We start from the raw sequence: 14,590 nt of genomic DNA, 5'->3' as shown, positions 1-14,590 counted from the left end.
ATCGTGGACTAAAATAAATGTTAAATGACTCACATGTACCTAGGTCGCAATATCATGTTATATTTCACCTGATTGAGTTCAAAAGTATTACGATCCCATTTTTATGCCTATCTTGGAAAGTCATCACTTCTAGTACATACTAGGTAGGTAGTGATAATGATGGCAAAAGAGAACTTCCATCCTTCACTTATGTTAAGAGAAATAAGTAATGCAAAATCTTTGTCGGGAACAAAAAGGTCACTATTTCATCTGAGGGGATAACGCTGTCTGTGAGCTAGTTATCCGATACTTCGCTCCGCTGGAATCGAACCAGCGAACACCCAGTGCCACACTTAAGGGGTGAGGGCTCAGAGCCTGAATCGACCATGATAGTCTATCAGGAAAGATAATTTAGACCCATAGGCTCTTTTTACCGAAGGTGAATCTGCTTAAAGCGTGGTACGACTCATTGTTCCCAAGGTGTCTATTATCTATGTCCGACGGCGGCATCGTTTGAAAGATAGGCGGGAGACCCACAACACCTAACTTTCATCAACCGTCCAGTGATCTTCTGGTACAGAAGAACCCCGGAGATACATCGCATCAACATATGGTGATAATGATCGATGAAGACTGCCTCTTCAACCGGGTAACGCATCCTCTAGTAACTTGGTGTGTTTCAGGCTCCCCAGGGGGTGATTTCGGTTCCCAAGATGTTCAAGTATTACCCACCACACCAGCCGTTGCTAACACATTTGTTGAAAATGCGAAGCGGGTGCTCTACCATTGAGCCAGCAGCCTGTGAGTGTTCGATACTCTACGCGGGCCGATTTAATATTTTATCCAGCAAATGTGTTTGCCGAAAAGTGAATTGATAATGGTGAGCCACAATAACTTAAGTTTGCGACAAACATAACACGTGACAGAATGCACTCCAGAAGGTTGCAGTCAGTTACGTTTACGAATATTATCTTGGGAGCGTCCGCTGGCAGATTATGTTGAGGTACCATAGTTGATGGTACCGTCGAATATCCAAGTTGTGTTTCTACTCACCACATATGACCTGTGGATATGTGTTACATACGATGTTTTGTACCATTCCTCTTTTCCTTTCTTCATCTCGTTTTCCTTCTTCTCTTTTCAATATCCTCTTTCATACACTGGAAGGAGACAGCGGAATACTTTCACAGTCAAAGGTCTTGTCTGATACTAAAATATGTTCCATAGGCCATCTGACTATATAATCTGATCTATTATTAACCATTACAGAATACGAGAAGCTCCGACAGAAGACCTCTCGACTCGCCACTTTGATTTTCCTGCAAGCTTTAGAATATTCACAGTTTTCACTCACTCACTCCAATGTGAAACATACCAAAATGTTACCAGGATTTTGATCAGTTATTAACTTGACTTCAAAGGGATTGAATCTGTGCATTTCAACCACGCAAATACTTAGCAAGGAAAACCGTTTGTCAAAACAATCGTGTGAAGAGCCGTGTGGGATGCTTTGGAAAAGCATTCCCGTTCTTTGGGATGTGTAACATGCGTTATTGCTACCAAATACAATGTTTGTCTCCTACCGTCCTATCATATTCTCATATTTCTGATCATAGTTACCTACTATCAGATGAAGATTCCTATAATCTTCTGAAAGTAAAACAAGCCAGTCTCTTCCCCATTCAGTGTTATAATCGAATTCCCATTAATTTGACCAAATTGTGGATTCTCATCAATAAAATTCTGCAAAGTCATCGTCTAAGCTCTGTGCATCGAGGGAGAACTGATTTGGCCGAAAACATGTTTTAAAAAAAACAGCTCAAGAACACCAACCGTTTTGTTGGAAAGTTAGGTAGTATCATCTGAAGCTATTCACTTCTTTTCTACCACGTAATAGAATGTTCATAGTAATAAGTGGGTCTGGCATACCTTCACTCTCATATTATTTTAGCGAATGACCCACTATTACAAACCCTAGCGCGAAAGTCTTGATTAAAAATGCTCCAAGATCCGAGTTTCTGTATGCTTAAGGAGTAGCAAAATTTAATTCCTGAGGATGTCGAAGATGTGATAGACATCATTCCATCCCTTCTTATAAACGTGAAGTTTGTCGGGTTTCGAGACTTCCAAACTGATAAGGGCTTCCAAGCTGACATTGAATAGCCGCAAGTTAGATGCTCAGTCCCGAAGGCTTGATATGCTTGCTCTGATATCAGTCATAGCACAGTAATGGTAACAGAATTTAGTGTCTCTTGACCACCGAATGAGGTTTTGCTTCCATGATCATGAATATGACGCCTCTTTGTCTCTGGTCTACTGTACATCACCCAATATAGTCCCCAAAATCATTGAAAGCATTCTCTCTCCATATTCTATTCACAAGCTATGAAATTTGGTAGACATCGAAGTCGTCGGAGCTAAGCTTTTTAACTGAATCTGTCCAGAGGCTAAGATCGAGACTCACGTGGTGAGAGACGTACCTAGTAGATAATGAGGAATACACAGAGCATTATTGAGGCGTCACATTTTATCAGTGATGGCGAGTAAAATTCGGGGATTAATTAGAATGGGATCTCGCATTTTATTCCGCTTAGGTTAGTTATATTGTTGGCGAAAAACATGAGAGGCAGATTCAGTATTTTGCACGCTGAAGTTATTGTGGAACTACATAGCAGACTGTTATAAACCCAGGAGATATCGATAAAGCTGATTATGAAGATTTCAAGTAATTTAATGCTATTGTACATAAAGTAATGATTTGTCGCTACCATCAATGCTGACTGCTTTGCGGGTCCAACAAAAAGGAGTATGCTCTGCAGTCGAATCTCACAATATGAGGCCAACGATCAAATTTGTAGTAAAATCTTGAATTATATCACTTAATGTCTCAAAAAGTCTTCCATACCAATATCCTAAACCTGTTGATCATCCGGTCAAAAACTCCAAACATGCTTGCCCTCCCGCTCTGCCTGCAGAGATAGCCAACATGGAGATATCTTCCATAGCATAACTTCCCGGAAACTCTGACCAGCAACATTGGGACAAATTCTTTTTGGCAGTTGCGATTAGATTGTCTGCGACCATGCGGTAGTTCATGGCAATGGAAAAACGAGATGTTTGCTTAATTTCGACCTCTTGACTTGATAACTCGACTTCTTGTATTACCTCGCGTCAGCGGCCGAGGTGTATCGAGATGGCGTGCCATAGTTTTCATTTCGCTGCGCCAGTATTTACCTGTCGTGTGGCAATTACAATTTTCAGCCTTGTGCTCCTCGTGATTCTGGGTGTTCTCCAAGATGTGTGCCTCATAGCGTAGTTTTTCCTCCATGAACTTATTTATTAGCTGGGGCTGAGCATGACTTTTTGTGTAATCTCGGGTAGAGGTGTATTATTGAGATGCGAACGCTGTTTGTTACGTGTCAGTCAAGGAACTTCTGACTTTGTATAGGTGGGGATCATACGTTTATGGAAAATTCCAATGCCTGTCTTATGCGCCTCGAGGTAGTAGTCGGATAACGAAGAAGTTCTCGAGGTTCTAACATAGGTTGAGGCGCCTTCTTGGCTATGTCGAATAACCTCATACATAGCTCAAAATTGACATCTTCCTCGCCACTTACATCCCAGAACGATAAGTCATATGAAGGTGCAAGATGATACTGTTCAATCTTACGAATGGAAGGTTTTGAGTTGTGGACGCTGCGTGGCTCTAAAACATTTCCACAACCCATGAGTTCTTGAACCAGGAACCATTGTCTCAATCCAGTAAAAAGTCTCCAGATATGTTCATCCTCAGCAACCCAGGATGGATTCGTATACCAAGCCAGGTTTCTGATGCGCTTCACCTCGTCATCCGGGAACCATCTTACGGAAGTGTAACGAAGAGGATTCGTACTAGTAGCAGACCAATCCTCTGACGAGGGCCAAAGCTCACCAGCCATGGTGTAATCAATCAGTAGAAAGTCTCGTTCAAAATCGAACCACACATAAGATACATCCTTATCTGGTTTGTCCTGTCCAGGCTTGCAGCAACGAAATGCACGGTGATATTGTTTTGAAGCGACAGAGAACGATTCATGATTGATGTGGAGGATTGTAGGGATCGAAGTGTATGATTTCATTGCTCGTGTAGCTGCATCTTGAACGACGTGAACGATGCGCGGCTCAGGAATTGCGTGTTCCCAGATGGAAAGACGTATTTCTTTGGGAAACCGACGAAACTGAGGGAAAAACGATGCATCTGCGGCGGAGGACATCGTGGAGTAAGTGTTTGTCTGCCGAAAAGATAACACCGGAGAATTTAATTGAAGAAGTTATGTTGGTAAAGCGTGAGCGTGGAAAATTGTTGTTGAATATGGGAGGTTGAATAAAAGAAGTATGGCAACTGAAAGAACTGGAAAATAGGCCTTGCCTTTCTAAAGCAACTTCTGTGTCAAATTTCAATTGTGCGGGGTACCGAGGCCTGAAATTCACTAGAAAAACGCTCATATATTCGAATAATATAAAAGATGAAAGAAGGTTACCTTCATCTCATCGAGAGACTATTACTAGTCTCCATTCACTGCCATAGCCTTGACCATTTTTCGTGAGCTTACTTGCAATGATAACACTCACAGAAAGTAATTATTCTTTCTTTTTTCAAAATACCACATACACTTGCAGGTTTTTCCCCTCTAAACACACTTGAAAGGAAGTGCAGGTCGATGAGCTAAAGTACATTATTCGTTTCTATTTCTCATTCTCGTTCTCATTATCACACAATTAAAATCCATCTCGAAGTCTTACCAACAACCAATCCTAACATCTAAGAAGAGTCAGTAATGTCAATCGCGAGAACCTTTCCACCCTCGGTATAAACACCCTCATTCTTTCCACTCTGACTAACATACGCCCATCCCAATCCATCACCAGCTCTGCCCAATTGAACACTTGTTGGACCAGACAGAACCGTCTCATTCGCATTTCCAGCCAACGTATCATTCACTCCACCAATAACCACACTCACATCACCACCCTCAAGACCAATCTTCAACACACTGGCTCCAGTTCCATAAGCCAAATAAGCAACTCCCTGCTCGGAGTCCAACGCGAAATCATCAGCCCCATAAGCATCGGTAAGGATCTCCACTGGTCCTGTGACGTTCAAAGTACTAAGAGAGAACGGAATTCGCCCAAAGGTTGTAAGTCCCGTGTTTGTGTAATAGATGTACACTTGATCAGTATCACCAGTGGTAGGAGTCAAAACTTTAAGACCATTGACACCGAATGCCAAAGAAGTGGAAACGGGTGGCTTCAACTCTGCGAGGTCGAGAAGAACAGAGTATTCGGAAGTGAGAACGTTGATGGACCAGACAACTCCGAGGATGGGATCAGCTGCGATGATCAAATTTTGTGATTCGGAAAGGGTGGTGAGTCCATTGAGAGATCCGGCGCCGGATATAACTGCCACTTTTGAGACAGAGGCACCGCTATTGGTGGAGGGGACATAGGATGTGAGATCAACAGAGTAGATAGTATTGACACCTGTAAGAGTGCTGGCTACTGAGGAGAGTGTGAAGTTTCTTGTGATGAGGTAGAAATGGGAGGGTGCGACTTCGGTGATGCCTAGGAGAGATAATTCAGGTGTGAAAGAATGAATGAGTGTGGCAGTTTCATTTGAATCTGGTGCGGGTGATGAAATAGTAGGGTCGATGTAGTAGAGATAGGGATTTGTGATATCAGTGACGAGTATTTTATCACTGGAAGTTATCACAATATTTTCGAGCCAGGTAGGATTAGGAAACTGGTGGATCACGCGGGAAGAGAGATCTGAGCGGGGAGCATGGCGGGTGGTGGCTGAAAAGGCAGAGGAGAGGAGAGAGGTGGGAACTAGAAGATTTCGAGGTGAGAAATACATGATGATTTTCGTAATTTACTGAAAGGCAAATCAGGATTTGAGAGAAGATGAAGATGAATCTAGTTCAAAGCAATGTCAAAGAAATAAATAAGGAACTGACGCGAGGAGAATATCAGCTCATTTGTACCTGTAGATCTTCATCCCAGTCATTGAATCTTCACCCGAACCGTCCAGCATCGTCCGTGTGTAGAACACGCACGTATCTTTCAAATATCAAGGATATCCGTCCTCAGCTACCTAAATCAGAGTTCTTCACCGTTGGCGAAAGCATGTCTTGATTCCGCCCGGCAGCGCCAAGAAACTACCGTCGCAACGACACCTTCAATTACTCGATTGCGGGGTTGTCGCATCGGTATTTGCCCTTTTAATCCTGAATAAGGATGTCAACATCCGTGTGAAATTCCAAACAGTCCTACAATTGGATGAGGAAGGGGAGAAATGGATTAAGATCCTAGTATGTGGCTAGGGGAATTGGTGGACTAAACCTAAAACAAGCATATTTTTCGGGACCGAAAGCTTATTGCAGAATTTTGGTCAAGTGGATATTGTAGTAACAGAGATCTCTAAGCCCAATTTATAGTCAAGATTACATTTAAATATTGAGAACCCTAGAAGACGATAAAGAGTTTTACTGCGTAGACAACGAGGAAGAAAAATGGCCTCATCTATAATCTGACGTTGGTTTCGGAGGTTATTCGGGACACTAAATATCCGATAGACAACTTTGAGACCACAAAACCTAAACTTAAAAAATCATGTTGCAAGCACACTTTTGACAAATAATTCGAAGATTTCAAAGCAAATATCATGTTCTTATTGCTATTGTATTCATTTCATGATATTCATTTCATGAACCCTGATAGTCCTCGTATATTGACCGAGACACGTGCTGCTCCTTGACATGCACAATGCTTACGCCTAGTAGGCATTTTGTGCCTTGCGTTCATCGAAGATTCTCAAAGCTTCCTCAGCGGCTTTCACGCCAGAAAGTGCCATGGCACCAAACGTGGGACCCTGTAGTAACAAGCTGGTCAGAATTTGTGATATTGGTTTGGTAGAAGGTCAAGTTCTTACCATGCGGTTTGCACCATCGACCTCTGACAATTCCATGCCTCCGACAATCAAACCTGGAACAATTTCCCTAGTCCTTTTGACAATAGCGTCTTCAGCGACCTGAAACATTGAAGTTAGTGTATATCCATTAATGAGGAAGCCTCGAAACCTTACATTCATATCAAGTCCTCTCATACCACCGAGTTCCTTGATCTGATTCATTGAAACCAAACGCTTGACACAGAACGCGCCAAATGGACCATCATGCCCAGTGGTAGAGATGACAACAGGAGCATTGATTGTGTTTGGATCCATGCAACTCTGGTCATCATGATGCATTGTGACAAGTGTCCAATTTGTCACCACTCCTGCGACTCTGATGTTGCCGTCGGTAGTTTGACGTGTAATGAGATCCTCAACGGCGGTCGCATTGAACAGTTTGATATTGGGGAACGCAAGAACCTTGGATAAGAGAGTTGAAGTGAATAAAGCCTGTTGACAGCTATCGTTAGTACCATGGGACATGTTAAACTAAGAAAATCTAGAAGGGCATGGATAAAGAAAGTTTTGGAAACATACAGCATGCTTGACCACAACAAAGTCTCCCTCATCTTCAAACGGAACACCAAGGTCAGTCAAGAAGGCATCAGCAGGCTTTCGCATGACCATAGCACTGAAGAGTTGTCCACCCAACCATGCTCCTCCACCTGGAGAAACAGAAGCCTCAATGACGGCAATCTTGAGATCAGGACGAGCCTTGCCTAGCATGTAGGCAGTACTGAGACCACATGAACCAGCACCAACGATGACGATATCAGACTCTGCATATGTATCGAGATCATTGAAGTAGCGGCGGGTCATGGCACGCGAGACTTGAGATTCACGAATAGGAGCAAATGTAAATCCTTGGTCCCATTTCTCGGCAAGGTCAGCAAGTGTCTTGCCTTGAGTGGCTGCCTGCGAAGATTCGACTTTAACGTCGAAGGCTGATTTCAATTGAACTCCATCGATGGGAGATGTTTCCTCGGCGAACAATGCTGATGGTGGTGCCATTTTCGATATTTTTCAAGTTATTACCTGCGAGAGATTAGTGACGTCCATGAGGACGGAATGGAAGAGCATGATCCTTTCGCTGGTATTATCCAGATCAAGTTCATATAACCGTATAATCTCAGAACGACCCCTCATCAACGGCACTCTCATATCATCTTACTGTGTAAGGTGGTAAATGAGAGGCAGGCTGACGACTTGCAGGATCGAACACCGGTTCATGCGAGAGTGACTTATACAATTGATGCGATACCTTGATCCGCAGAGCGGATAATGTCCATGCTAAGGATTACATGGCTTCCAACTGTTGGAAGTGAGTTGTACTTGGTACGAGTTGTCGTTTGCTAGGATGAGTGGACGATGTCAGTATTTCCCTCCAACTGAGCGCAGGATGACTGACACGAACGTTTGTTTGTTTCTGATATGTAAAGGACGAGCTTTCTGGAAGATGGTGAGGAAAGGAAAAATTATGTTCGGAATCACACAAAGAATAAGTAGTCCGACAATCATGCGCTAAGTGAGGGGTAACTCTTAGTGGCCCCGTGCCCAGGAACTAACCTATTTAAGATGCATCAACGTCGCTATCGCTGTTATCTGATTGACTGATCCAAAATCTGAGATGTAAAAGAATTACCTCACTGGACTGTCCAATTTTGATCATCAATCCTAATAATTGTCATAGTATCTCGAGAGTATGTAGCAGGCGCGCTTTGATTGGAGTGAGCTCATAGCGTCCTGCAGTGGTTTGCGAGATCTGGAGACATGTCAAAATCCACCGAATCACAGAGAGGTGAGTTTTAATTTGATATGCACTCTTGAGGCAATCACTTACCTACCTTCCTAGTTTGTAAGAGCTCTCTACAACGATGACTCAACGCAACGTCGTTCAATTGAGAGGGAAAATTGCATGGTCTGTATACATCTTAGCAGTATCTAGCAATGCTTGGTTCCATTGAATTCCGCTTGAGTAAGCCTGGCAATTCTTTCTCCCTCGGCGAGAATAAGGAATGAATCAACTCTATATTTGCAAGCAAGACCCAGTCATCTATTGTTCACTCTTGTTCCTATCAAAATCAGCTGTTTGGGATTCGTAATTCTCAATGACTTTTACGAGGATTTCAATTATGACACCAATACAAGCTTCTTTCATCCATCTGTATGCAAATATCTTTCAAGATGAATCGCATTGCGCAAAGGAAATGTGGTGAATCAATTGATGAAAACCTCATGGACAGATAACATCTACCGTTTTTTTTTGGTTTCTGGAGTAGGTTATAAGATCATGATCAAGAACCTTTCTTACATTAAAGTTCGATGTGTACTCTAGCTTTGAATGAGCAAAATGGCTGGCGACATTGATTTTAACAAACAACTTGGGTACAACAGAATACCTTTTGCTGATGCAGAGCTCAGTCACACATTCCCGATTCCCTCTTTCAATGCATACCTGGTACTGGGAAGGAGCCACCACAAGACCTCAGTTAATCTCAAATAAAGGCATGTGCTCTGGTGTCAAAAGGTCTTCCACACACTTATCAAATAAACAATACATACCGATATATTATATAGCAATTCCTAAATCAGTATGTCTACAAATAAGGTGAGGAGCTCCACAAGTCACTATTTACACCGAGTTTGATACAAAGAGGTATAGATTACACCTTCACCGAAAGCAACAGTCGCTCCTATCGATGCGTCAGGTCCTCCGGGGAAATATACTATATCATTTGGGAGTCACCGCTTTGTGGTCGAATTATCCAAGGTACCTTGGTTGGGGGCGTATATCAATTTGGTGCCGAGAGATAATGCAAGTTATACTCAGCCTGGCTATGAGAGCGAATACGAACCAGATCAATCCGTTCCCTACTTATTCATAGCTGCCCAAGGAGTCATAAATGGATATTATTTCTGCTTCAATATGCTTCCTCCTGAGCTTTCATATTATTACAAACTCTGCCAAGCGCTTGATGTTATATCAGCCAAGAATTTGTCTTCAAGCCCCGAGTCTCTACTGGGACTATGGAATTCAATTTTATTGTATACGGACCCAAAGACTTCCCAAGATGACAGAATGCTCCACAGGGCAAGAGCTGGCACTGCTGCCTTCAAATTTGTGTATTTGATGATATTAGGCGACTTTCCCGACTCCAATGTTCGGGATTCAAAACAAATACTGGCACTACTGTTCGTGCAGACCGTCTTGTATAACCAAGATGATTTCATGTGGGAAATAAGAAAGGTAGTTCGAGCTGCATATCAAGTCCGATTTGAGACCACTTGGGAAGAGTTTCAGAGGTTCGATGATTTTGGGGGGCAAACCGAGACGAAACTAGAAGATTTTGACATAAAAGAGGCAGCGAAAGAAGCGGCAGCGAAGGCAGAAGCAGAAAAGAAACAGGCGGCAAAGCAAAAGGCGTCAATACGATAAGACAGGTAGTAGGACTGTGATCATAACTTTGTATATTCAGGCTTATACAATTTCAGCGATTAGCAGGAATAATTCTATGAGTTAGCAGCAGCGATTAAGTTGGTAATGTCAAAATCTATAAACGTAAGTATCAGCTGTTTCAATCATTTACATGTCTCCACGAAGTCTAAAGTAATATACTCTCAATAATCTAGCAGGGCATCAATCTGTCAATGAAATCACATTTTGACGTCACAAAAGGCGTGAGACAGATAGATGTGGCGGTGCTTAAATGTGGCGGAGAAGGTATAACAACAAGTAACCTTCTCCGTTAAGATCTTGGATGTTGCGTTACAATTCTCAAAATAAAAGTCAATCTGTTCGAATAGGAAAATGACTGACATTCATCCATTCCATATCTCAGTCTCTCAGGACAAGATTAACACCCTTCAAACAAAACTTTCATTAGCTACTTTCCCTGACGAACTACCTTCCGAGTCAACCTCACGATGGGATCAAGGACCCCCATTATCCGAAATCCAAAGATTGACTGAGAAGTGGAAGACCTGGGATTGGAGAGGTGTGGAAAGCTCACTTAACGAGTACCCGCAATTTACAACCAAAATTGATGTAAAGGGTTTTGGAGAACTTGACATGCATTTCCTTCATCAGGAAAGTCCTGTCGAAAATGCCATTCCATTATTATTTGTCCATGGATGTGAGATGACTTCCAAACTCCTCCTCTCAAAATTCACACTTACAAGCAATTATCAGGGCCCGGTTCCTATCTCGAAGTCCTCAAAATTCTCCCCCACTTGCAAAGCCCCGCCTCCACATCTTCCCCACACCCCAGTTTCCACATCGTTGCCCCATCTCTGCCAAATTTCGGATTTAGCTCCGGCGTAAAAAATAGAGGGTTCGCAATGGCTCAGTATGCAGAAACTCTCAATAAGCTCATGTTAAAACTTGGGTACGATGAATATGTCACTCAAGCGGGAGACTGGGGTTTTTGGATCACCAGAGCGATAGGAAAATTGTACCCGAAACACTGCAAAGCCAGTCATCTCAATATGGTATATGCGCAGCCTCCTACGCTATTTCGTAATCCAATTGAAAAGATTGGAGATATGTTTATGCCCTACAGCGAGCTGGAAAAGCGAACTGTTGAGAGACGAAAATGGTTTCAGGCTGAGAGTAGAGGTATAGCTCCTTGTTGCTTGACAGTGTCATCTATACTCATCAGTCCAGAACTGACATTAACAGGCTACAATGTACTCCAATCCACCAAGCCTCAGACCCTAGCATATGGACTAGACGATTCCCCAGTCGCGCTTTTGGGCTGGATATACGAGAAACTGCATGATTGGTCTGATGAGTATCCATGGACAGATGACGAAATTCTAACCTGGGTGAGTATATACTACTTTAGCACCGCAGGGCCAGGAGCTGCGCAAAGAATCTACTATGAAACTGTGCACACGTCAAAAGATGAGGAATGTACGGTTGAGAAACTACAGCAATGGACAGCAGATGTGAAATTAGGCCTGGCATACAATCCAAAGGATTTGGAGAACGTTCCAAAGCGATGGGGTAGGACACTTGGAAATGTGGTGTATGAAGTTGAGAATGATAGTGGAGGGTGAGTTTCATGTTCCGAATATGACCGAGCTCCTGCTAATGAGTTTGTTAGACATTTCTATTCTCATGAGAAACCGGATCTGTTGGTGCGAGATTTAAGAGCTATGTTTGGAAAGGGAGGAGGAGCGTTCAGTATAGTGAAGGGTAGGAATGGATATGAATAATCAACATATCAATAGAATATCTTTGAAGGGACAGTCAATGCAGAGAGATATTGGAATTCTGAATAGGTTCAACGTCTGGGCCGCTCATAAGCTCAAGCACATCGGGGGTTGATCACGTGGATGTAATGTCAAGATAAAGGGGCTTAAAACATTGTTTTCATTGACATCTACCTTTCAGTGATATCATGGCCTCATAGACCCAGATTCTAACTTGTGAATGGGCCCTAGTCATCCTGTTTCTCTAAATTTTGATCACAGAAGGGAACTCACATTCCTACCCCATCGTATCCTTTGTGTGCAAGATTTTCTCTGTTAAAAAAAGTGACATATCGATACTAAACTTAAAACCTTTTCAATAAAGCCATATTCTCTGTGACAATTGAGCTAAAAGCCCTTGGTGTCTTCGGCATCCCCTCGCTTTCTTAGTTCACAAAACTCGGCTCTTTTCTCAAGAGATATCCTGTACTAGACGTAACAGATACTAACCAAGCACAGTCTACCACGGAACCCCTTCAAAAATCTGTGCGAGTCCCTTATATTTATTCAACGGCGATCCATCTTCATGGGCTAGAGTCCACGCGTCGAAAGAGAAACAGTAAAGCCTAGGCTCGGGCGCCTTCTTCCCCAAAGTTTCCCAATTAGAATCGGCATCAAGCTCGCAAAGTAACGCAGTAGTAAGCTTCATATCCTTCCAGCGTTTAAAATTCCCTTTATGTTCCATGTGTAAATCCTTTAGATGACTTAGATAGTCAATTTCCTTTGTCTTAGCATTGCTAAGCACATCGTGAATGCGATGCATGTGAGATCTTCCAATCAAGCAGCCAGAATTGTCCCAATAGTTGTCATACCACATTTCTGTGTCAAAATCGATCAAATGATACCCCCTCCTTTGGCCTGAGCGGTAGCACTTTGCAAAATCGTTGACTGGAAAATCCGATACTATCTGAAGAACTTTGATATCGAGACACCTTGGCAAAAGACCGTCCACTAATTTGTGAAATCTTCTCCCTAGACTCTCGATAAGCCAATCAGATTCAGTCGGAAATGAGGTAATTGCAAGGCGCTCAACGTTGGAGAAATCTATGCTTCTTCCGTAATGATTCAGCAATACAAGATCTGACATATTGAGCATCAGGGTGTCTCTCGCAGGATCGATGTACGTTTGGACGAGATGTCTATCATTCGCCCAGAAATAACGAATATCTATTCTCTCACCATACTCATTATATCTTCGTATCTCACCGCGCGGATCTGGTGTCGATAATCTGATGTGCTTCAACTGGCCATGAATCACTTTTCGTGATAGTTTGCAGGCATTTAAAAGCGGCAGTAAATGGCTCGCAGGTGATATCTCATCGTTAATTGAAAGCAAACACTTGTCAGAGTGATGATGGAATTCGAAGTAGAAATCAGCCACTTTTGAATTGCGATCAGGAACAGCCTCCCTGAAGACCATCGTCTGTATCTCAGGAGGCAAAAGCTTGAATTTAGGGAAAGTAGGAATATTATTCTCGAGTGGTGGGAACAACTGGTGTGCCGAACTGTGATATGGAAAAAATTTGTCAGGTAGAGTATCAATGGATGACTCGGAGAGGAAAAGCGGAGATAGACCTGTTAGAAACTTAATGCTACACACATGTAATTGGAGATTCAATTGAATTGGTACTTTGCGGGTTTTTCGAATCCATAGTGAGGCAAAAAGGTAAAATTAGGTGCCAGACCTCAATTTCTAGGATGTGGATACCGATTAATGAGGTCGAAACTGAGTGAAACCCTCTTGTCTTGAGCGATTCTTGTGGTTTCGAAGTTGCAAATTATATGTAGCTCAGAGGTCAAGATTTCGTCTTCAGTGAAAAACGATTCTCTAACTGTTCATTTCCAGAGAAGCGAGGTTGGGATAACGAATAGCTTGGAAATATCGTCTGCCGTGGAAGTTCTCTACCATGCTACTTCAAAGGTTCGGATGATAGAACTAAGAAACAAATATCGTTTGTATGTATAAGAATTTCTTGTTCCAAAACTTGAGTTTACGATGAGGATGTGCAAAACTGATTATGTTTGATGTTGTAGCTCCTGCAACTTAAGAAACCGACAAGATAAATGAGTAGAAAATTTCGACGTTACAAGGTGCTCCTATGGAAAGTGCCATGAAGGTTCGGGTGCATAAGGCAAGAACCTCGCACATGTAACAATAACCTCTTTCCAGTCTGGATGGATCGCCCACTCTTAAATTTAACAGTATTTCCAAGGTTCTCAAGCATTTGAGGAAATCGCACGGGTCGGGTGACATGAATGTTCATGGAGTAGGAAAAATTAATCAACAAAAAGTATAAATATGTTAATTTATTACAGTCTAATTAAGTTCATATTTGCAGAAAACGAAGGCTGATTTCGTAGTTAACGAGT

General features: G+C 42.5%; 6 protein-coding genes across 6 annotated transcripts; 2 read left to right on the top strand and 4 right to left on the bottom strand.

Annotated features, from left to right (window-relative positions):
• Positions 1-3,318: 3,318 nt before the first annotated feature.
• On the bottom strand, positions 3,319-4,232 carry EAE98_006289 (uncharacterized protein; the record flags this gene model as incomplete). The annotated part of the gene is made up of 2 exons (XM_038953912.1): positions 3,319-3,384; positions 3,441-4,232. 2 exons carry the CDS (start codon positions 4,230-4,232, stop codon positions 3,319-3,321), a joined length of 858 nt encoding a protein of 285 aa, XP_038809702.1.
• Positions 4,233-4,780: 548 nt separating this feature from the next.
• On the bottom strand, positions 4,781-5,872 carry EAE98_006288 (uncharacterized protein; the record flags this gene model as incomplete). The annotated part of the gene is made up of 1 exon (XM_038953911.1): positions 4,781-5,872. The coding sequence occupies one exon, from the start codon at positions 5,870-5,872 to the stop codon at positions 4,781-4,783; it is 1,092 nt and encodes a 363-aa protein (XP_038809701.1).
• A 918-nt stretch (positions 5,873-6,790) lies between these two features.
• Positions 6,791-7,978, bottom strand: EAE98_006287 (uncharacterized protein; the record flags this gene model as incomplete). Its single annotated transcript, XM_038953910.1, has 4 exons — positions 6,791-6,886; positions 6,947-7,045; positions 7,100-7,417; positions 7,505-7,978. The coding sequence occupies 4 exons, from the start codon at positions 7,976-7,978 to the stop codon at positions 6,791-6,793; spliced, it is 987 nt and encodes a 328-aa protein (XP_038809700.1).
• Positions 7,979-9,560: 1,582 nt separating this feature from the next.
• Positions 9,561-10,403, top strand: EAE98_006286 (uncharacterized protein; the record flags this gene model as incomplete). Its single annotated transcript, XM_038953909.1, has 2 exons — positions 9,561-9,575; positions 9,630-10,403. 2 exons carry the CDS (start codon positions 9,561-9,563, stop codon positions 10,401-10,403), a joined length of 789 nt encoding a protein of 262 aa, XP_038809699.1.
• A 372-nt stretch (positions 10,404-10,775) lies between these two features.
• Positions 10,776-12,184, top strand: EAE98_006285 (uncharacterized protein; the record flags this gene model as incomplete). Its single annotated transcript, XM_038953908.1, has 4 exons — positions 10,776-11,100; positions 11,157-11,582; positions 11,646-12,021; positions 12,073-12,184. The coding sequence occupies 4 exons, from the start codon at positions 10,776-10,778 to the stop codon at positions 12,182-12,184; spliced, it is 1,239 nt and encodes a 412-aa protein (XP_038809698.1).
• A 496-nt stretch (positions 12,185-12,680) lies between these two features.
• Positions 12,681-13,640, bottom strand: EAE98_006284 (uncharacterized protein; the record flags this gene model as incomplete). The annotated part of the gene is made up of 1 exon (XM_038953907.1): positions 12,681-13,640. The coding sequence occupies one exon, from the start codon at positions 13,638-13,640 to the stop codon at positions 12,681-12,683; it is 960 nt and encodes a 319-aa protein (XP_038809697.1).
• Positions 13,641-14,590: the final 950 nt, after the last annotated feature.

Source organism: Botrytis deweyae, assembly GCF_014898535.1.
Source record: "Botrytis deweyae strain B1 chromosome Unknown BDEW_013, whole genome shotgun sequence".
Lineage (NCBI taxonomy): Eukaryota > Fungi > Ascomycota > Leotiomycetes > Helotiales > Sclerotiniaceae > Botrytis > Botrytis deweyae.
The sequence above is the reverse complement of the archived record's forward strand: the minus strand, read 5'-3'. Positions and strand labels throughout refer to the sequence as shown.